Source organism: Hevea brasiliensis, chromosome 8 (genome assembly GCF_030052815.1).
Source record: "Hevea brasiliensis isolate MT/VB/25A 57/8 chromosome 8, ASM3005281v1, whole genome shotgun sequence".
NCBI lineage: Eukaryota > Viridiplantae > Streptophyta > Magnoliopsida > Malpighiales > Euphorbiaceae > Hevea > Hevea brasiliensis.
Window position 1 is genome coordinate 101,700,476 of NC_079500.1, and position 24,423 is coordinate 101,724,898.

The window sequence follows — 24,423 nt, forward strand, 5'->3', positions numbered from 1 at the left end:
AATATTTCTTGGGTATTGAAGTTATGAGAAGTAAGAAAGAATTCTTCTTGACTCAACAAAAAGTATGTCCTTGATGTATTGGAAAAAACAAAAAAATTTGGTGCTAAACCTTGTACTGCACCAATGACCCTAAATTTGCAACTTGTAGAAGAGGATGGTGAGTTGTTTGAACTTTGAATATCTAGAAAAGTGCAGGAGACTGGTAGGCAAATTGAACTGCCTTACAATAACTCGTCTTGATATTGCATACTTGGTTAGTGTGTTGAGTCAATTTATGTCTTCCCAAACTTGTTGAAAAGCTTTGGGATAAATCTTGTATTATTTGAAGGGAGCTTTAGAATGAGGCTTATTATATAGTAATCATAGACATTTGAATGTTGATTTTTTTTTTTCAAATTTTGACTGGGTAAGATCTAAGGTTGTAAGGAGGTCAACCATTGGGTATTGTGTCTTTGTTGGAGGTAATTGGTGTATTTGAGGAGTAAGAAGCATAGTCTAGTATCTCAGTCTAGCGTTGAATTAGAATACAGAGCTATGGCATAATTAATATGTGAAATAATGTGGACGTTTCAATTATTAGATGAGGTTGGCCATAAGATCTCTCTGCCTGTGAAATTATGGTGTGATTTTTAAGTTGCTTTTCATATTGTTTCTAATCTTCTGTTTCATGAGCATACAAAACATATCGAGATTGTCACTTTGTTCTTGAAAAGCTTCAACAAGGGATCATCTTAACGAGACACATCAAAACTTGTGAGCAGTTAGGAGTTTATAAAATCTCTGAATGGAGTTTGGGTTGACTATATTTGTAATAAGTTAGGCATGTTTAATATCTATTTTTCAACTTGAGGGGGAGTGTTGTAAAAGTCAATCCTATGTGAATAATCTAATTAGAAAAGGACTAGGACTCCTAGTTAATAAGAGATTCCTAGCAGTATAGTAGCACAAATATAGAAGATGTTGTGTGTGTGTGTGTGTGTGTGTGTGTGTGTGTGTTGAAATTAATGAAAAAAAAAACCCCTTTCTTCAATTTGTCGCCTGATCTTTATGAAGTGTTAACAATTAAACCCTAAACTTTATAAAAAGTGAAATTAAAGGTCAGAGTGCTTGCAAGTCACGTTCGCGCATACAGGTTAAGTGGTTACATTTTTATAAAGTTTTGGTGTCAAATGTTAACAAAGTAAAGGTGAGGGTGCTAAGTGATTTTTTGGGTAAAGGTCAAGGGCCAAAAGATGTAGTCGGCTTCAAGTTAATTCAACTTAACTCAATCAACTAATCTTTTATCCCAAAAATTTGGGGTCAGCTATATGGATTTGCTTTCTCCACTTTAAACGATTTTGGGTTAAATCTTCAGAAATGTGTAATGTTGGCTTGAAGTTAATTAATCCTTGAAAAACATAACAATCAATACTTGTTTCAAGATTATTATCAATAGAAAAAATATTGCATCAAGTAAAGTTTTCTTCCATAAGGCATTGAAAATTCAAGTTATCTTCATAATGACCATGTAGTTAAGGATCTCTCTGTCCGCGGAAAAAAAAAAAAAAAAAGAATCTATTTAGTTGGTGAAGGAGAAAAAAAAAAGACAATGTATTATATATGAAAATTTAAATGAAAATGGTTAAACAAGATACGACTATATTTCTATATGATGGTTTATATGAACTTTGTAAAATGTTCATTTAATAAATTTTTAAAAGGGTAAATTGCTAAAATCTTCATGCACTTTGGTCCTTATTGTTTTAAAGTTTGTCGTTCTGACCTCTATGGTATGTTAATGATTCCGCAATTTAGACTTTGATTATAAAACTATAAATCTTTCATTACACTTTAGTCCCTAACATTTTAGATTATATCACACTTTAGTTCTTCAAATTTTAAATTTTAATTGCATTTTAGTCCTTGAATTGTCATATTGTAAAGCATTATAATCCTTCAATTACACTTTTGATTCATGGTAGTGTACTAATTTTGAAATGGTAGGTATCTAAGTGCATGCTGTGGTTTAGGAGTTTTTTAGTAAGAGGTTTATGGTGTAATATCTTGAACTTTGCATGCCTTTCAATTTAACTTGTACTTTTAATTTTATCAATTTGGTTCATAAGTCGCTTATTTTGTTTCAATTGTATCCATTGGGTTGGGCCATATGCACATGTTAATGTTTTTTTGAGATGGAAGGTAAACATGGACATAACCTATTTATTTGGAAGTAGGCTCCTCTCGAGGCCTCAAAGCCATCAAATGGTTGCATTTTCAAAATTTTCATTTCTCATTAAGTTGCTTAAAATGCTTTTTGAAATCCATATTTTACAAAACGGAATTGTTTAATGGCTTTTAGAGCTTAGGAGGGGCTCGATTATTTTAACTGGCTTAGGTGATAGGGCTCAACAAAATATTACCATGTGCCCATATCTTAGACTAGACAATTGAAACAGAATTAAACTTATGAATGAAATTGTTGCTTAGGTTACAAGAAAGATTTTAATGTCAAGTGAGTTTTACCATCTTGACTGTACGGTTCCTCAAGTCCTAGTGCAATTGCTAAGTATTTTGTGGCCTGTTATAATGATTTTTCAATTAAGTCTTTAAAGTTCTCTCTCTGTCTCTAAGTGATTCAAACTTTAAAGCATTCGATAGTGGTCATAATCAAATGTGACAGGCATGTAAATGTGGCGCACGTTGCATAATTTTGATATTTTGGACTATTGTCTAGCATTTTCAAAATTGAAGGACTTGATTGAGTGAAAAATACTTCATTGAGGTTTTGTTACAAGTTGGATGACTCCTGGTTTGTTTTTATCATATTACCAGGAAGTCCTTTTAAGAATTTTGAGTTCCATAAAATCTTACAATGAATATCAGTGGCCATATATTTAAATTTTATTTGTATTATAGGATGCATGATCAAAGACTACATGGCATGTTTTCCTTGTGCTTCTGATGTTTGTTTTATCTAAAATTTAATGCATTGTAGGATTTCTTTAACTTTAAGACGTTAGATATTTTCTTCTATGGTTTTCATTATATTCCTTAAGTATTCATACTTTCTTCTGTTGCGACAGTGGCATACAATTCGATGAACTATGGAGCAAATGGGGCTGGTGGAAAGTTTGAGAATAACAAGGTTTATTCAATTCCATAATGATTTAATCTTAATTGTACTTCGTAGTGTTATATGCTGTGTCTATTGGTCAGAAATAGGTACTTTGTGTTTCTGCACTATGAACAAATACACTTGATGCTCAGTTCTAGCTACTCTTCTTGTATTATGAAATATTTATGAAAATCATTTTGTATTTCATTTCAATGGAGGTTCCTTTATATTATCTATAGATTGTCAACAGAAAATTTGAGCTGCACTGGTGAGAATTGGCTCCCAAAAATTTTTTTAAATTGAAGAATGACGACATACAACTTTGTACTAATTGTATACAGTATAACATTGCTATTTTGCATGAATTCATTCTTTTTATATTCTATAATACATGAGTGGTGATGCATGTCATCGCTTGTGTTCTTTCTAATTTTCATAGGGCTTATTGTTGATAATTTGATGCAAATTTTTAGATTTGCTATATAGGTATTTGAGTCTATTATTGGGCATAAACTATTTTTCTTGGTTGTAGGAAATAGCATTATTTTTAGCTATCTGCCTTCTTATTCTGAGTATCTTCTTCTGTGTCTTTATATTTCAGTGATGTAAGCAAAACATTTTTGTAATGGTGATTTTAGTATATTTCAGCTATGTTTATTAAACATTTATGTGATGGTGAGTGTGATTGATGACCTGCTGATGTTTTCCAGGAGGATCGTACCAACTCAGTGACAATTGGTGTTGCAGATGAGCATATTGGACTGGTTGTTGGTCGTGGTGGAAGAAACATAATGGAAATCAGCCAGGTTTTTAAATAACAGAAATTCCTTAAAAACATGTAATCTTGTTTATGGACTGAAGTGGGGCACATTATTTGGCAGGTCAGTGGAGCCAGAATAAAAATTTCGGATAGAGGTGATTTCATGTCCGGAACAAATGATAGGTACAAGAACAGATTTTGAGTTGATTATTCTGCTTCCATAAGGTTCCAGACCTCTGAGGTGGGAAAAAAAAATTTGAACTCTGTTCTTACGTATTTGGCAGGAAAATCACTATCACTGGATCACAGAGAGCCATCCGTGCAGCTGAGGGAATGATAATGCAGAAGGTAGCCTATGCTTCTGAGAGGGGGGCAGATTAGCTTTCAAAAAATCCTGAATTATTGTTGTTCTTAATTTTTTCTGTGGGCCTGTCAATTTCCATGATTTTTAATTTAGAAATCTGTCCATATACTTTCTCAAAGAGAATTGGTTAGCAATTTCGAAAACTATGACCAGAAAAGCGAAAAGAACAGCAATTTTTTTTTTCTAAGAGAGAGAGAGAGAGAGAGAGAGAGCTCTTTTTCTATAGGAAGTTATTTATGGGTAAAAATTGTGTTTCTTGGGGGGGGGGGAAAAAACGAAGGAATTGGATTAGGCTATAGTAGCTTGACCGAAAATTAGAATTAAGTTCATTTATCTCTTGATACCAATGTAATTTCCAACGTAGCAAGTTTTGCTACTTATGTTTTCAAGTATGCTCTGCTTTATATAGATGTGTAGATTTTGCTTTGCTTTGTGTGATTTTCTTGGGGGCTTAAATTCACAATGGTCATTGGCATTTTCAATCATCATGTGTCTCTTAGCCTAGAGGCTGCTTGGCCAAGAAATTATCGGATAAAATGCTGAAGAGTATATTCATGTGGAGTTTTTGACAAATAATAAAAGGAAGATTTTGTATTTATGTGAGTTAACTAGCATTTAACTTTTTTTGATATCAGCTGTTGATTACAATTTTACTTGGAAATATTCTCAAGTTTGCACGGTTATCTTGTGTCTAAAGACAACTATGTTAAACTTTTAATTTTCATTAAATTTGAGTGGGATATTTTTTTAAGTTAAATTTGTAATTAAATTATGATAGGGTGAAGGAGAAGACTATTGTAGTAACTCTTTTAAGTTTCTCTTTTAATCTCTCTCTCTAGTTTGTTTTAGAGAGAGAAAATCTCTCTATTTCTTTGTTTTTAAGAGTTTAAGAAGGTGTTTGATTTAATTTATAAGTTAAATTTATTTTTAAGTAGAAAGTCTGAAATATATTAATATTTGATTTGTCTTATAAGTTAAAAAATCTATTTAAAAAAAATTAAAAATTATAAGTAAGAATATCTTATTTATAATTTATCTATTTATTTTAAAATTATTCTTTAATCAAATTAAATGCTTATATTATTTTGATAATTTTTAAAAATATTTATTTTATTTTTTACTTTAACAATAATAATATTTAATTATATTTTTTTGTTACTTTTAATTAATTAAATTATTTTTAAATATTTTTTAATTAAATATTTAAATTACTTAAAAGTAATTTTTAAATATTTTTAGTAAGCATTTAATTATTTGTTTTGACTGATAAATTAAAAAAATTATAAATTAACTTGAAAGTAGTCAAACCAAGTATTCTCCTTCCTTCTTGTTGATATCAGTAGTTCCCCTTGCGTAGCCTCCTCCTTGCCTGGAGTATGTGGGTTTTATCCTTTTCTTTCGGAGGGAAGGTTGTGCATAGGATTTTGGTCTGTGGTTTTAGTTCACTGATTTGTGCTTCAAAGAAAGGGTGGTTGCATGATGGATCTGTGATGTTGCTTCTTTATTTTGTCTTCGAATCACTGGGAAATGGAGCTTCATTTACTAGTTATAAGGAAGAGGGATCCCGAGGGTTTAAGAGTTAGCGGCTTGTCCTTGGAACGTTGCCTCCCTCTTCGGCTAAAAAAGAATGAGAAGCCATGTGAGCTCTCTCTCTTTCTTTATTGCTTTCTTCTCCCATGGGTTTTGCGATTCTTGCTTCAATAGTCTTATGCTTCCTCTACTTTGTTGGAGCCTTGATGGGTGTTTGATGCCTTGGGTGCTAATGGTCTCTTAGTTCAAGCAAAGTTACCATGCATGGCCTAGCGATGTGCTTTACTAAGTGTTGTTCCCTCTCGATGATCAATATTAGGCGAAGATGGCGATATGACAAAAATTATAGTTAATTTTTTTATTTTTTTGTCACGACCTGATTCTATGGGCCGGACTGACACTAAGACCTAGGCTAGCATGAAGCTTTCGAGGTCCGTAGTAAGCCTTACTGTTCCTAAATCCATAACCAGGGTCAAAATTGAGGCTCAACATACAAATAAAATAAAATGAAATATTATATTTTTGTTTGGGCCAATCTAACTCGATAATCATCAAAAACTAAAGTTATGGAGCCCAACTCAACCCTGATACCATCGTTTGTAAATTATTTAGATATCATTAAAATTTTTCATTTATTAATACAAAAAATACATAACCTAATATCACAGCGGAGTGCTAATTATTAAACAGATAATTAAATAAATAAATGAGTAGACGCAAGAAATTATTAAATTAAGAAGTACAACCAGAGGAGGAAAAATGCAGGTTAGACTCGAACAAATAAACATGCTCCTCTCGCAACCAGGTAAAAAAATATTTAAACAGGAATGAGCGTTCGATTCAGAGAGTTTAGATATTGATTATAAATGCAATTTCTATAACTATTTAAGACTAATGTAATCCTATCATGAAATGCACATCCAACACGTAAAACAAGTAATTCACTCAATATTTACATGAGAAGTTAATTTAGAGCTACTCACATACTCGATGTATCACATCAATATATATATATATATATATATATATATATATATATATATATATATATATATATATATATATATGAGAGTTAATCCCTTATACAGCCCTCTTAATTTAATACCTGTTAGTGAGGTCAATTCAAGTCAGACTTACGCTTAATAATCCAAATATGGAAGTCAGCGAAATCAACTTAAAGCTGTACTTACCTCGACTTATTCACAAAAAGAATCGGATCTCAGCAAGTCAAGCTCCAGCCATTCTACCTCGTCCTACCCATATCCAATATCATACCACACGCATGCTAACACATGCACACAGCTCGAAATTATCCTTAGGGTGGCAATTACAAATAAATAGCAATAATTAAATATGCAGCAATCAAAATGCCTCTAATATATTAAATATATATGTGCATAATAAAATATTTATAAAATGCATAAATATGTTAGATATATAATTAATATTGAAATTACAAAAATAATCAATATCCAACTCACAGACTGGTCGATTGGACTGCAGCTGGTCCGGCTGAAAGGAGAAGACGGTCAGCACTGATTACCTAACATAAACACTAACCTCTATCAAAAGACTGATAAAATTAAATAATTAATTTAAACTATAGAATCAAAATAATTTCTAAGATCTTGTTGAAATTTTGGCAGAGTTTTTCCTGTTGCTGGACCTAACCCTCTACAAGAAAATTCAACTAGCAATAACAACATAGGACCTCAGGCTCACAACAACAATTATAATGCCCATCTGGGAGCCTACAAGAATCCTAATCTAGGTTCAATCCTTTAAACTCTAGCTTGGGTCCCTAACTCTTCTACCATCAAAGTAATTATTTTCAGCACTTCAAAAATTATAAAAATATTCCTGAAGGTCCTCTATATCATCCTTGTATTAATTAAAATTATTTTACTTAATTTTACTAAGTCAGGAATATTTTATAGATTTATTAGCTAGCTTAACCAAGGGAAAAAGTTATATAACTTAAGTTCGTGACTACCTTTGCAAATTCTGATACCTAAAACTTGTTCGGAATGTCTGAAAACACTAGGATCGATTGTAATATTGACTATGTTCTGGGATGGGCTGCCGAGCAGCCGAATCTAGCCGAAAACTTAGCCTTGGACACTGTTAAGCTTTTATCGATCTGATCACACCTAAACGAAACTAAAAAATTATTAATAATTATCATATAATTATATTTAATTTTCGGGCATCAAAGAGTCGAAAATCTCACCAAGCGATCTGGACTGTCCAATGATTAACTTTTTCAAATGGTGTTTGCTCGGAGCAGGGTCAGCTACATCTCAAAGGTTTCATCGCACTGAGTTCATCTGTAGTCTCGAATTTCCAATTCGACACTCGGATCGTTGAAAAAGTGGTCGAAAAGCTTGAAAAATATCCATTTCTCTCTCTTCATTTTTGAGCGAAATTGGTGGCTACTGACGATGAGGCTAGTCTGAAAAGCTTCCTTAGGTGGAGGGGAGTCAATTGGAACTGGTAGGGTCGCCAGGGACTGGCCAGAATGGCCAAATTTTGGCCAGGAAATTTCTCTCTCTCTTTTTCTCTGCAGCCTATTATTGTGTGTCGTCGCTGTCTGGTCAACCTGATGTGGGGGAAACCTGCCGGTGTCTCGCCAGCGCTGATGCTACTCGGCTGGAAGGGAGAACGAGAGCGAGAAAGTGAGAGAGAGAGAGTGAAATCGGGGAGAGAGAAAAGGGGGGGGGGGGGGGGCTGATATGATTTTTGAGATGTTTTTTTTTTTTAAACTTTTAATTACTTAATAAATCCTTAAAGTTTTATAAGTTTTTCAATTAATTCCAAACTTATTTTTCAAAAGGAAAAAACATTTCATTAATAAATAAAAATTAGATTTTTAGGTAAAATACAAAAATATCAAATAATAATAATAATAATAATAATAATAATAATAATAATAATAATAATAATAATAAAATTAATAGCAATTTAATCAAATCTTAGAACCAAGATTGACAATAATAAAGTAATATATTTTGATAATTGATTTAATATTGATTTATAAAACTAAACATTTCAATTAAAAGTGGACTATTAAATAATTTATAAAATATGTTAGAAATAACGTTAAAATGTATAAATGAAAGTTTTTACAAAAATTATAAATTAGTTAGATACTATTAAAATGATATTTAAATGCTATATAAAAATATAAAATTTATATTTTTAAAATTCAGGTTATTACAATCTTTCCACTTACTTCATCCCACTAACAAGTTCCTTGTACCCAATCTGCCTATTTCATCAGTAATCAGTTGTTTCCCATCCCAATGCCAAGTGTTCCTTACACCATCCATCAACATCGACAAGAGCTTTTGTATTCTCAAGCCACCCAGTCAACACGATTTATCATATCCTAGTCCTTTTTTTTGAAAAGGGAGTTTCCTGACTTGTGCTTGAAACTTCTTGCTATCTAATATACTTTTCGACACATTGGTATTTGAATCTAGGCTCCATCGCTCCGTTAACTTGCCAATTTACCATAACTCATTCTAAACATCCCTTAATGTCCCTCTTATACCATTCCTTTTAGCCGTTCCTCACCTTGTGCCTTTTCCTTTAAGGATATTCATCTCATCAGCGTTAACAGTAACCTTTTTACTTCTTAGTCCTAACTTAATTGTTAACTCCATTACTTCCAGAAATTTTTAACTCTGAGATTTGCTCCCACCAACACATCCACTACCTAGCATCATACTATCGTACTAACCTACCACTCATATTATAGGACACAGGTAATTCACTATGGATAATTTTTCCTGTTCCTCCTTCCTAACTTGACCATTGAAACATTATTATTCCCTACTTTTCTTTGTGGGGAATTACTCTTCATCGTTAAATAGGTATCCTTAAACCTTTAAGCTCCACCTGAACTAACAGGGCAATGGTGAACATGTGTTCTATCACAATCCTTAACACCATACCTTACGCATTCCTTCTCCTTGATACAGCCACATCTCTTGATCCTCCTTCATCTTGGCATTACGTATGCACTTACTATCATTTTCGCCTCAAGAGATTGTGTACATACTAGTGCCCATCAAATTCTCAATTAATTGGGTCACCTTGACACAGCCTCCCTTCTTAACACAATCTCCTAGAACCGAAATATAAGCTAATTTGGAAAGAAGGAGAGATCTTCTCCTACAATTTATAGTACACCATTGTTTGATAAATAATCTTTAGCTCATGCCCCTTAGTCTTCCTTTTCAATTTCATCATTTCTTTACAATTATTATGCTTTATTATAAGATATCAGTTGTACCTACCCTTTGTTGTACTATTGTCCCATGTGACATATCATCTTGGAATTTAGAATCCCTTTTTATTCTCCATCTGTCCTCCATAATTATTATTATTTGTCTGCTCCTTATACTTGGTTATATTCTTAAAGATAAAGCACTAACAGATTCTTTCAGATTTACTCCAATCTTACCAATAATTACTCCTCTAATCCATATACTTCTTAATAACTTGTAATTATATTTATGCCTATCTTGTCCTATCCTGACCTTTATTAGTATTTTGCTACATATTATCATACTATTATTCATGTTTTCTTACATAATTATCCTGTTGGTCACATTAAAAATACCTACTTAACTCTAAATACAGACTCTAGGTCTTACCATTTTGAATTCTAACATCAAACCTTTGTGCCATTATCCCTCATTCCTTTCTCTCATGCATATTTGGATCCCTTGGGTTAATTTTTATTCAACTTACTCCTATCGACTTCGGTTCTTTGTCTGATAAAACAATTCAAATTACCATAGAACACCCTATAGCTACTACCTGCTTGGGTTGCATGCCTCACCTAACTTTTCTCATATTATTAACAATCTAAAAAGTTCTTGTCCCATTGCCCCTCATTCTATCATGGGGACAGAAAACAGACAAAGCCTATTCCAGATCCTACAACTTTGAACTCTATGTTCTGGCTCCTAACACTGCATCATTTATGACCTGCCCTGAGTTCTGCAGTTCTAGGTTTCATACCTTGATAAACGTTTCCCCTAATGTCATCCTTTTCTAAGCTCTCTATCTTTGCTTTTTTGTTTACCTCATTTACCTTTCCTAGAACTGCATTTACCTCCTCTGTATCTTGACTTGACTCTTCCTAATCTTATACTAATTTGGGCCTTTTAATTTGTTCTTTAGCCAACTCCTTTATCTTATCCAAAATTGAACTTTGACTATTTTATTCTTTAGCTCTACTCTATTTCTTGACCCAACTATCGAGTCAGAAACTTATACCTTTTTACTGTCTGTAATAAGTCATCTACACTTTAATGTTACTGTAAATTGATCCTCTGACCACTCTAGCTAGTACTTCCACTGGCATTCATGTTATTTCTCTGCTACATCTAAATCAACTATTTTATCTTTTCCTTTTACACTTATGTATATATATATATATATATATATACATATTCTATGATTTATCTATGCTAACTTCTATCATTATCCTTTCCTTTACTTAGAGTATACTCTTGTCTTAAGCAATAAGAGGCTAAGGAGGAACTCGGGGTGACCAAACTATTTTCTCATTTCAACTTAAGTAGCCAAAATTAATGTACTAGGTATCCAAACCTATCATTAACTCAAAAGCTTTACATACATCATGATCTTATCACTTATGATCCCCATAGTGGGATTTGTGTCCTATTTAGGGTACTTGAACCAGTAACTCTCTATCACAGCTTAAAGTCCTAACTGGGATGCCATTCAATTAGTCATGAACAACAATAGCAATTTGCTGTCTCTCTTAAAGGACATTATCATACTCTGCAGCACATCTAATAGTAGGAGAGGTACTACATCTACTACATTGCCATGCTATATAAGGCTATCTACTCTCTTATCATACTCTAAAATTCCCTAAAATATCATCTCATAAGCTATGAACATTATTCCTAGCCCCCAATCTCCTTTAGGCAGTAAGGTTGTACTTTGCATCTCGCTGACACACAAAGGATATACTATTCATACTAAACTTTATGCAAAACATCCATCGTAATGTAAATATCGAAGATTAGATGGTCTCACTCTGTAGGTGTTACCTTTACTTTACAACTAAACTAAAACCTCTAGTCTTGTGGTAACTCCTGATATAACTCTAGCTCATACTAGGATAACTGAGTCATTGACTCTAATTACTGCCTAACTATGACCTTTGATTTTCAAGCTCAAGGGCTTTAAACCCTTAATTAGGAGTTCCTAACTCCTTTGCAGAAATATAACTCTATTCAGGTGTAACTATACCAAAATAGAGACTGTCTGCAAACACCCTCATTATGGAGCACCATAAGGAAGCATGCAGCTTTACACAATAATCCCATGTTGATACTATAATCTGTAGCTTACAATACAAATATTGAGAATATTGCATAGTTACTACGGTACATCCCAACAGACCAGGTTGCACAACCTCTTATCTCTCTTTAACCTATTGATACCACAACTTACTCTAATTGGGCTATCCACTGACGATTGCCAGTAGTAGTACCCTCACTTCCATCTAGGGAAGCTATGCTATCATAACTCACCTTTAAGTACTTGTGTCTTGCACTAGATAGGCACATCATTAGCCCCATACTGACAAAAACACAACATTCCTTGGAGTATGTATTCGCATGATAGACCACAATATGTCTGCTAACTTTAGTTCACCTCACCATGCACTCCACAAAAACTGAGATACTAAACTGAAGTACTCTTACACTATCCAAGGAATAACTTAAAATCTAGAAATAAGGAATTACAGAAGAAGATGAAACAGGATCCTATACTTTGCATGTGACAACTTTAGGTATACACTTTCCCATGTATCTAGAGCCTAAGCTCTAATACTAACTTTGTCACGACCCGATTCTATGGGCTGGACTGACACTAGGACCTGAGTCAGTATAAAACCCCTGAGGCTCGTAGTAAGCCTTACTGTTCCTAAATCCATAACTAGGGCCAAAATTAAGGCTCAACTTGCAAATAAAATAAAATGAAATATTATATTTTTGCTTGGGCTAACCCAACTCAATAACCATTAGAAACCAAAGCTAGGGGAGCCCAACTCAACCCTGATACCATCATTTACAAACTATTTAGATATCATAAAAATTTTTCATTTATTAGTACCAAAAATACATAACCCAATGTCATAGCGGAGTGCTAGTTATTAAACAGATAATTAAATAAATAAATGAGTAGACACAAGAAATTATTAAACTAAGAAGTACAACCTGTGGAGGAAAAATGTAAGTTAGACTTGAAGAAATAAACATGCTCCTCTCGCAACTTGGGAAAAAAAATATTTGAACAAGAATGAGCGTTCGACTTAGAGAGTTTAGATATTGATTATAAATATAATTTCTATAACTATCTAAGACTAATGTAATCCTACCATGAAATGCACATCTAACACGTAAAACAAGTAATTCACCTAATATTTGTATAAGAAGTTAATTTGGAGCTACTCACACACCCAATATATCACATCAATACATATATATGGGTGCTGATCCCCCTATACAGCTCTCTTAATCCAATATTTGCTAGCGAGGTCAACTCAAGCCGAACTCTTGCTTAATAATCTAAATGCGGGGGTCAGTGAGATCAACTCAAAGCGTACCCACCTTGACTTATCCACAAAAACGATAGAGTCCCAACAAGTTAAGTTCCATTCATTCTACCCATCCTACCTACATCCGATATCACACCACATGCATGCCGATACACGCACACAGTTTCAAATTATCCTCAGAGCGATAATCACAAATAAATAGCAATAATTAAATATGCAGCAACTAAAATGCCTATAATATATTAACTATACATGTGCATAATAAAATATTTATAAAAGATATGAGCATGTTAGATATATAATTAATATTAAAATTGTAAAAATAATCAATATCCAACTCATAGACTGGTCAATTGGACTGCAGCTACTCCAGCTGGAAGGAGAAAATGGCCAGCACCGATCAACTAAATATACACACTAACCTCTATCAAAAGACTGAAAAAAATTAAATAATTAATTTAAACCATAGAATCAAAATAAATCCTAAGATCTTACTGAAATTTAGGCAGAGTTTTCTCTAAAACTGGACCTAACTCCCTACAAGAAAATTTAACTAGTCACAACAACATAGGGCCTCAGGCCCACAACAATAATTATAATGCTCATCTGGTGCCTATAAGAATTCTAATCTAGGTCAAATTCTTCAAACTTTAGCTCGAATCTTTAACTCCTCTACAGTTCAAGTAATTATTTTCAGCACTTCAAAAATTATAAAAATATTCCTGAAGGTCCTCTACATCATCCTTATACTAATTAAAATTATTTTAATTAATTTTACTAAGTCGTGAATATTTTACAGATTTATCAGCTAGTTGAACCAAGGTAAAAAGTTACATAACTTAAGTTTGGGACTACCTTTGTAAATTTTGCTACTTGGAACGATTTCAGAACGTCTAAAAACACTAGGATCGACTGTAATATTGATTATGTTTTGGGACGAGCCTCCAGGCAACCAAATCTAGCTGAAAACTTAGTCTCAAATGTCGGTGAGATATCATCTATCTGATCACACTTAAACGAAGCCCAAAAATTATTAATAATTATCATATAATTATATTTAATTTTCAGACATCAAAAAGTCAAAAATCTCATCAATTGATCTAGACCATTCGATGATCGCCTTTTTCAAACATGTCTGCTCAAAGCGGTGTTGGTCCATATTGAAGGTTTCATTGCCCTGAATTCATCGGTGGTCTCGGATTTCCGATCTAACTGTCGGATCACCGGAAAAGTGGCCATAAAGTTTGAAAAATATCCAATTTCTCTTTCCTCATTTTTCATGAAATTGTTGGTTATCGGCGATGAGGCTGGTTAGAAAAGCTTTCTCAGTAGGAGGTGAGTCGGTTAGAACTAGTGGGGGGTGACACCAAGCACTAGCCAAAATGATCGGATTTTGGTAAAAAAATTTCTCTCTCTCTCTCTCTCTCTCTCTCTGTGTGTATCTTGTGTACCGCCACCTTGTCTGGCTTAGTGAAAGGGAGAATGAGAGGTAGAAAGTGAAGGAGAGAGTGAAATCAGGGAGAGAGAAAAAGGTGGGGGGGGGGTTTGATGCTACAATTTTTGATCTATTTTTTTCAAACTTTTAATTACTTAATAAATCCTTAAAGTTTTGTAAGTTTTTCAATTAAGTCCAAACTTATTTTTCAAAAGGAAACAACATTGCATTAACAAATTAAAATTAGATTTTTAGGTAAAATACAACAACAACAACAACAACAACAACAACAACAACAACAATAACAATAACAATAACAATAACAATAACAATAATAATAATAATAATAATAATAATAATAATAATAATAATAATAATAATAATCAAATTAATAGCAATTTAATCAAATCTTAGAATCAAGATTGATAATAATGAAGTAATATATTTTGATAATTGATTTAATATTGATTTATAAAACTAAACATTTCAATTAAAAGTGGAGTATTAAATAATTTATAAAATATGTTAGAAATAATGTTAAAATGTATAAATAAAAGTTTTTACAAAAATTATAAATTAGTTAGTTAATATTAAAATAATATTTAAATGCTATATAAAAATATAAAATTTATATTTTTAAAATTAAGGTTATTACACTTTTTTAGAAATAAATTGGTTTTCATCTGTATTTTTGTCAATAAAACATCTTCTATTAAAATTTACTATGAGTGAGTTGAAAACTGTAATAATTTAGTCCATGATATTTTACTTTTTTATCATACTATTGTGATTTTAGTAGACTAATAGAATTATTTTATTAATAGAATATATCTTAGAAATTAACTTATTTTTCATAAAAAATAAAATGACTAAATTTTATTATTTCTCATATATAAAAAATTAAATTGTAAAATATTCATATATTTAATTTATTTTTAATCAAGTGTGCTAGTTTGGAGATGAATCATGTCTCCTCAAAGTAATTTTAACAAATAGCACTTGTTATGCCTATATACTTTTCTTTTGAACTCGAACTCTTTCATTAATAATCTCCTTGGGAAATTTAGGCATCCACTACAGCAATTCTCATATGGATAGAAAGGGTAATATCGTAGTCCATAAGTTGTCTAAATTGTGTTTCAATAGGAATCTGCAATGTAATTGGTTATCTAACCCTACAGAAGGCATTTGGAATGCTATTTCTTTTGATGTCAGTGTGGCTTTGTAATGCATTGTTTGTAATTAAAAAAAATAAAAAAATAAAAACTCTGGCGTAGGTTTTTAATATATATATATATATATATATATATATAATTCAATTTTTACAAATAGTTCAATTCTAACATAAATGATTTATATTTAATTATATTAAAACTAAATTAATATATTGCACAAAATTAACCGCAACACAACATACCATAATTGATAACCGCCAAAATGAGGGGTGATCAAATCCGCCACGTGTAATGAATTAGGTGTTATGATGAGGGATATCATATTTGTTTTTAGAGCGATAAATTTTTAACTTGAATCATAGCGGAAACTGTTATAATAAAACCCTTCAGTATTTTCCTTAGTGTTAAAATATAATCTCTTTTATTTATATATATAATATAATATTTATATTAATATTTAAAAATTAAAAAATTAATTTATAAAAAATTATTTTTAAACTTTTAAAAATTAAGATAAAATTTTTATATTTAATAATTAATTTAATATTATTTTCATCTAATACTTTTATTCCAATAGTAATATAAATAATTAATATTTATATAAATATTTATATCAATATTTAAAAATTTAAAAATTTTAAAAAATAATTTATAAAAAATTATCTTTTTAATTTTTAGAAATTAAAAAAATATTTTTATATTTAATAATTAATTTAATATTATTTTTATTAAATATTTTTATTTAATAATATAAATAATTAATCATTAATAATTAATATTTAATAAAAAATAATTATTAAAATAATTAATATTATCTAATAACAACAAAGAATGTGTTAAAAATTAATTACAAAGAAAAGATACTTTTATTATTTATATAATACATGAAAACGAGAGGGAAACATTATTATGAATATAAAAGTGATACAGCAGCTCCAATATAATTTTATTCCAACATACAAACGCCGTACACAGTACAGTGCTACCCAAGCACAAATACCCCTTCCTTGTTCTTGCTCATGGGTAACCACCATCTTCCGCTCCTCCTCCATATCCAGACCCACTTCCGTAGCCTGAACCATAGCCAGAGCCATTCCCACCACCACCACCACCACCTCCTGCTCCTCCTCCACCACCTCCGCCTTCTCCACCACCTCTACCTTTTCCTTCTCCTCCACTTCCATATCCAGACCCGCCTCCATATCCAGAACCGTAACCTGACCCACTTCCAATTCCTAAGCCTCCACCTCCACCTCCTCCTCCTCCTTTTCCACCGCCTCCACCTCCACCACTTCCTCTCCCACCACCAGAGCCAGAGCCGTAGCCTGAGCCGCTGCCAGACCCAAAGCCTGAACCATACCCTTTACCACCAGACCCGCCACCACCACCACCACCTCCGCCTCGACCTCCGCCTCCTCCACCACCGTACCCTTCTGCACCACCATATCCTTCACCACCTCCAGACCCATATCCCGAACCATAACCGGAGCCATACCCAACTCCTGCACCTAAACCACCACCACCACCTCCACCACCTTGTCCTCCTCCTCCACCACCCCCACCTCCTTTACCAAAAATCGAATTTGACGACCTTCCAGCGAAGCAGAGCTCGACAAGGAGCAAGACCAATAATGCAGCACCTAGCACCCTTGAGCTTGCCATTTCCAAGCTTCCAAAACACAAAGCTAGTATAGCTTACAATAAAGATTCAAGAAACTCTCTGTCTCTCTCTCTATAGGTCTGTGTTTAAGTGTACATATAAGTGTTTGATAAGAGAAGCCAATGCTTATGGTGGGTGGAAAATGGTTAAGGAGCTAACCCTATATATAGGCATTGCAAAGACAGATTTCTTGAAAAGATTCTTAAAATTCTAGATGGTAGTTTCTTTAATTTGGTTGGTAATCTAGATGATAATAAAGTGGTGTAGGTGGCAGTGGCATTGTGGGGGTGAGAGAGATGGTGGTGGACAGTGCTTACTTGTGTCTTCATGCAATATCTTCACACAATAAACTAATGTAAAAGCCTTCCTCTCCACTTTTGACTTATTATGCATGCCCACTTTCTTTGTCATCTTATTCATATTACATCTCCACCTTCTTTTATCATTCATATGAATTTTGCTCATTAATTAATTAATTAACATGCATTTTTTCTTCTATTAATGAGCATTTTCTTTATTAATTCTAGAAAAATTATTGTTTAGCTCAGTTATTATAAACAGCAAAAAGATAAAAAAAATTAATAATTAAAATTTAACCGATATCGAATCAAGATTTAATTGATATAATATACAATATATAGTAAATATATTATAAAATTATTTTTTAAATAAAATATTTTATTTAATTATTATTTTAATATATTTATGAATAATTATTAAAAAAAATTTAGTTAAATTTAAAAATGTTAAAATTTTTTAGAAATAGTAAAAATTTTTTAATTAGAAATTTAAATAATAATATTTTTATAATAAAAATATTTAGAAAATCATTTTCATAATAATAAATTTATTTATATCACTGAAAAAATAAATTTTAATATACTAAATTTTATAAAAAAATAAATAAAATTTATATAAAATATAATAAACTATATATAAAAAATAATAAAATAACTTATATTAACACACTAATAATAATAAAAATTATATTATTTATTAATTATTTTGACAAATTAATAAAATATAATAATATTTTTTTTTTTATTTATAATTTTATTTATTTTTTTTTAATATTATTTAAATCAAAATTTTCCGAAAATTTTAACAACCATACTACTATTTCAGGCCACCTTGTGCACTTGTGCAGATGCACATATAAATATAATCCTTCTTTGCTGGAATGACTTAATAAATAGGATAATCTCAAGCCTTACTAGCCAAATCATTCTTGGCACATATTATGGTTAAACTACATATAATAGAAAGAGAAGTTGAATCCCATGGAGAAAATGAAAATGAAAATGAAAAAATAAATAATTAATTTACAGGATTGGCTGAACTACTTTTTCTCTCTTTTTTTTTTATTACGAGCTTTTTGGAGTGGTTATGGTTATTAGTAAGTATTTTCATAGATAGTTATCTCTTTTTTTTTTTTTTTGTGTTTTTAATCAAAATCTATATTATTTTGTCTGTATCTGTCCTAAGTTTATTTTTATAGTAGATTTAAGTTTTATCGTCTCTTTTGAAAAGATTTGTTATCTTCTCTTTTTGAGTATTTACTACTTGCAAGGATTTACCGTTTCTTCAATTATAAGGATCTATTTTTCTTTTTACCATGGAGTGGTTATGTATTTTATTTTATTATTTGAGTTAGAGTGTAATGATAAAAAATATATATTTTCTTTCTATGAGGATATCAAAATTTGCTCAATTTTAAATCAGACTCATAGAAAAATCGTGGAGTCGAATACGGATAAATTATTATCGAGCGAAGTATACTTTGAAACGAGGCAAATCTTCTTGCAAGACATATCAACCTCAGCATAATGACCATCCAGACTCTAGTCCCTGAATTGGCATACATAAGGAGACTCAAGCAAAGAAGCCATATTTCAAAAGACGAAAACGTGGGAAACCTACTCATAAGTCTGATTGATGTTACATTTATGAAAACAAAGGGCATTATGCAAAAAACTGCCCCAAGAATCCCAAAAAAGCTGCAAAACTCATTCAACACATCTAAAAAGTCAGTCAAATATCTATTGAAGACAATGATGTAGAATCTCTTTTCTCATAACAAGATAAACCAGATGAAGAAACTGTCTTTGCCCTTGAAGGATATGAGTCAGTATGGGATGATCGCTAACTTATTTCAGACTCAGATTCTGACTCAAAACCCGAGAATCCATATCCCTTGCTCCATCGTGCTCAACAAGCCCAAACCAAACAAGTTACTCCTATGCCATTGGTCTCATTACAAATACTACCAAGCAAGTATTCGAGGCCCATTTTAGCCATTGGATTTCTTGACATAGGAGCTCATAAAAGCATGATGAATCCAACTATTCTGCCTTCAGAATATTGGTCCCACACTCAGAATACTTCAAGGCCACAAATGGAAAAGTTTTTAGAACTAGCCTTATTTCTAAAAGGCCTATTGGCATATAGTTTTTCCCTGATTATATTGTATGGACCAAGGTTATTGGGTCTGATTTTCCTGATAAAGATATCCTCATTGGTTTTGACATCTATCAGCAAGCACAACATTTGAGAATTTAGCCTACTAGTTTGAAGTACAAAAGACATTTCTAGCTTTTTACCACAGTTCCAAAACTCTTTTCTTTAGCAGAAGCTGCTTTCGAGTTTCAAGATCATAAGGAGTTACTTCTTCGTTCTTGTGTAGACTCTCATGCTGATTTCTTACACCCACATCCACTATGGAAGAATGAGGATTTCTTCATCCATCTCCCTTTCAAACTTAATGAAGACATCAACCCAACAAAAGCCTCCTATCTTGGCATGACTCCTCCAGACCTAGCTTTAGCCCAGGAAGAATGTAGACAGCTTCTCTGACAGAGCCTTATCAAACCCACAAGCTCTCCATGGGCTTGTCAAGCATTCTATGTTGAGAAGAGAGCTGAGAAGCTCAGAAATAAGGAGCAGTTGGTCATTAATTATAAGCCTCTCAAATTCCCATTACCAAAAATAGATGTCTTATTTTCTCAACTACATGAGGCCCATATCTTCTCCAAGTTTGATCTTAAGGCGGGTTTGTGACACCCCTTACCCGACTACAGTGTAGCCGAGCAAGTTATGCCACTCAGTGTGCCAGAGCACTCTATTTTATCTTAATTCATTTTTATCGTAGTTTTGAAAATAATTTGTGAAATATAATTCATTTATCAAATACAATTTATTTAAACCATTTATCAAAAGTATCATTCATTTAAGGTTCCGAAAATTTTAAAGAAAATCCGGCTGTATTTCAATTTCTTCTCTGGAGATGACATGTGAAGGATCTGAGCGGTACCTTCTGAGCATGGACACGTGGAACACATTGTGGATCTTATCCAGCTCTGGTGGTAAAGCTAGCCTATAGGCCACTGGACCCACACGTTCAATGACTTCATATGGGCCAATGAACCTAGGGCTTAACTTACCTTTTCTTCCAAACCTCAACACTTTCTTCCATGGTGACACCTTGAGGAACACTTTGTCGCCAACCACATATTCTATTTCTTTTCTCTTCAGGTCGGCATAAGATTTACATGCATGCGAGGCAACCTTGATTGCTTTGATTAGTTTCACTTTCTCCTCGATCTGTTTCACAGTGCAGCCCTACTAGTTTGTCTTCGCCAATTCGATCCGACTGCTGAGTTCTACATTTTCTCCCATACAGTGCTTCATACGGGGCCATTTGAATACTAGCTTGGTAGCTATTATTGTATGCAAATTCTGCCAGTGGGAGGTATCTATCCCAACTTCCCTCAAACTCAATGACACAACTCCTCAGCATATCCTCAAGGACCTGGATTACTCTTTCAGATTGCCCATTCGTCTGAGGATGGAAAGTGGTGCTGAAATGGAGTTGTGTACCCAAGGATTCATGCAACTTCTTCCAAAATCTCGATGTAAACCTTGGGTCTCGATCAGATATGATGGAAAGTGGAATTCCATGCAGTCTAACTATCTCAGCGATATACACTTCTAACTTCTCCGGTGAGTAGTCGGTCTAAGCGGCGAAAGTGTGTTGACTTTGTCAATCTATCAACTATTACCCATCTTTGCATCATGTTTCCTGGGTGAGAGGTAGACCACTTTTTATTGTCACATCCCGACTTAGGGCGGCTCAAGCCCCTCTGCAGGTGGCCATCTTCTTCGTACCCCTGAGGCTGCGGTCGACTCACAGTCTTGTCGCTCTGGTGGAGTTCAATCCTTAGCCTGCGAGCTAGGATTCGAACCCTTATCACCTCATGGGTTTGCTTCGCCTCTTACCAATTGGTGCAAACCCGTGAGGTGATAAGGGTTCAATCCTAACTCTGGCAGGGATGAACTCCACCCGAGCGACTACTGTCGCACCGCCGCCTGTACGCTCAGAGGCCACCTGCAGAGGGGCCGCTAATGTCGAGATATGTGACAGGTTTGGCAGTGGAATTCTCCCTACGGATAGGCCCAAAACGGCATTCTATATTCCTATGGCCTAGTACCAATGGACTGTTATGCCATTTGAATAGCTCCATCTCTTTTCCAAAAGGCCATGATTAGGATATTTGAACCTATCTTGCACAACACTTTAATTTATATAGATGACATCTTTCTCTTCTCTAAGGATATCCAAGCCCGTAAGCAGTTATTAACCCAATTCCAATCCATAGTCCAAGCCCATGGTATCATGCTTTCAGAAAAGAAAAGCTACTTGGCCTGCACAGAAATACAATTCCTTGGTATGCAGTTCAAGGAAGGAAGATACCAACTTGGCCCACATATTGCTACAGAATTGCTAAAATTCCCAGACAAAAACCTGACCCACAAATAGCTCCAATAGTTCCTTGGAATAGTTAATTATATCAGACGATTCCTTCCACATGTCGCTGTTCATACCAGCCAGCTATAAAAAATGCTAAAGAAGAAAGCTCCCCCATGGGGATCATATCAGATTGTAGTAGTCTAAGCCTTAAAAGCAGTAGCTCAGAATCTGCCACCTTTTAAGATTCCTAGCATAGGGGATGGGACCCTGCAGGCTAACGCCGGTGACACACACTGGGGTGCAATTCTCATAGAGACACTAAATGGTGAAAAGAATATATGTGGACATGCAAGCAAAGCATTCAAACCAGCTGAATAACATTATCACTCAGTATACAAAGAGATTCTTGCTATCAAATAGGCATCAAGAAATTTGAATTACACTTGATTGGTCATCATTTCACTATCCTGATGGATAGTTCCTCTTTTCCTCGCATACTAGAGTTCAAAAATAAGAGTCTACCAGAGCAATAACTTTTATGGCTCAAGGACTGGTTCTCAAAGTATAAATTCACAGTCTAACACATCAAAAGAAAACATAACCTCATTCTTGATCTATTGTCCAAACCAACTCTTATATACCTCATCATTTCAACATTTTCACTTCCCTTTATCTACATGGCCAGCTCCTCTAACACTCTTGGATTCCTCATTCCTTCTCCTGATAGTTTCCCACTAGGATGTTCACCTTCCATGACCCTTTCTCAAATTCAAGAGTATGCTCGAAACCATTTGTTCCATTTTCAAAGTGCAATGAACACACTCAGGATGGTAACCCCACCAGTTTCTCATTTTCATCCTGACTGTCCTTTCCTCACTTGCCTTATCCTCCATCTAGAAATAGTTCTTCTTCTGGAAGAACTTTGGTTTCTATGGTGCATGATAACTCTATACTCCCTTGCCATAGAATTCCCAGTTCTGGCCCTTTTCCAGTATGTTCATAATACTGAAACTAGGAAATTATTATCCAGATTCTTACAATGGTTCAAACCCATTTTTGCTTGGCAATATAGCTTGAGAAGACTCATAAATACTCACGGAGTAGAAGACAGACTAGTTACACAACAGCACATTGTGAGATCTATCTTTATCATGCATAAGCCCTTCTTTCAAAGGCCTGATAGTCTTCTTTGGACTTAGAATTCTCACTATGAGTGGAGAACGTACACTAGCACTATCACCAACAAAGCTCTCAAGGGACCACTTCGCAGACAGCTTGGCAATCATCTTTGTGAAATTAATAATTACAATCCTACCTTGGATTCCCAAAGAGTCACATGCACTTCACTTGGACCACTTCACTCCACTCCAGATGGCCCTATACACTGGAATAATTTAGTCTGGCAAGACTCACAAAACCCTACGGACATAGAAGACAGTGAAGCATGTGAAGCTTTAGCTAGTGCGGCCCCGCTATCACCAGACACACGAGGACCATGGTATCAGTCTTTTTATGGAGACTTTGATTCAGATGACTCTAACTACAGAAATAATAATATGTCCTCTTTTCCTTAAAAGATGCATCTAGCCCCACTGTCTCCATTACTAGTCAATAGTCTTTATTTTCTTTTAAAAAAGTTTGTCTACTAGCATTATGTTTATGCTTTATTAGCTGTAATCTATTAAAGGCTTGTCTACTTTAATTATCATCCTTTATTGTGATGTTTCAGCCTCTCTTCTATATAAGAGAAGGCTCACTCAGTTTGTAAAACAAGAATTCCTAGAGAAATAAAATCCTTGTGTGTTTCTCTTAACATGAGCCTCTAAATTTTCTTATCTTCTCTTCTGAAAGTCTAAAAACATATATTATTTCTTGTTAAACAGTTGCACGTATGCTCTACACTTGCCTTATATAGGGATCTTGTGTATTAGAAATGCATTTATTGTGATCCTGTAAGCTACGGTCCTCTTACTATACATGGTTTGTGAGTACAAAAGGGCTCCCAGCCTAAGAGTACCTAAGAGAGGGAAGTGACATTGAGCATGA

The 24,423-nt window shown here is 33.4% G+C and overlaps 2 protein-coding genes across 2 annotated transcripts in view; one reads left to right on the forward strand and one right to left on the reverse strand.

The window, feature by feature from the left end:
• Window positions 1-4,482, forward strand: part of LOC131182398 (protein BTR1-like) — a 28,185-nt gene extending 23,703 nt beyond the window's left edge. The window contains exons 6-9 of the mRNA XM_058151946.1: window positions 3,063-3,124; window positions 3,805-3,900; window positions 3,976-4,037; window positions 4,139-4,482. Coding sequence (XP_058007929.1) covers window positions 3,063-3,124; window positions 3,805-3,900; window positions 3,976-4,037; window positions 4,139-4,235 — 317 coding nt within the window. The 3' untranslated portion in view covers window positions 4,236-4,482. The remainder of the gene's footprint in view (window positions 1-3,062; window positions 3,125-3,804; window positions 3,901-3,975; window positions 4,038-4,138) is intronic.
• A 12,324-nt stretch (window positions 4,483-16,806) lies between these two features.
• LOC131182560 (glycine-rich cell wall structural protein 2-like) lies at window positions 16,807-17,964 on the reverse strand. The gene has a single exon (XM_058152092.1). It carries the CDS (start codon window positions 17,630-17,632, stop codon window positions 16,988-16,990), a length of 645 nt encoding a protein of 214 aa, XP_058008075.1. The 5' UTR covers window positions 17,633-17,964; the 3' UTR covers window positions 16,807-16,987.
• Window positions 17,965-24,423: the final 6,459 nt, after the last annotated feature.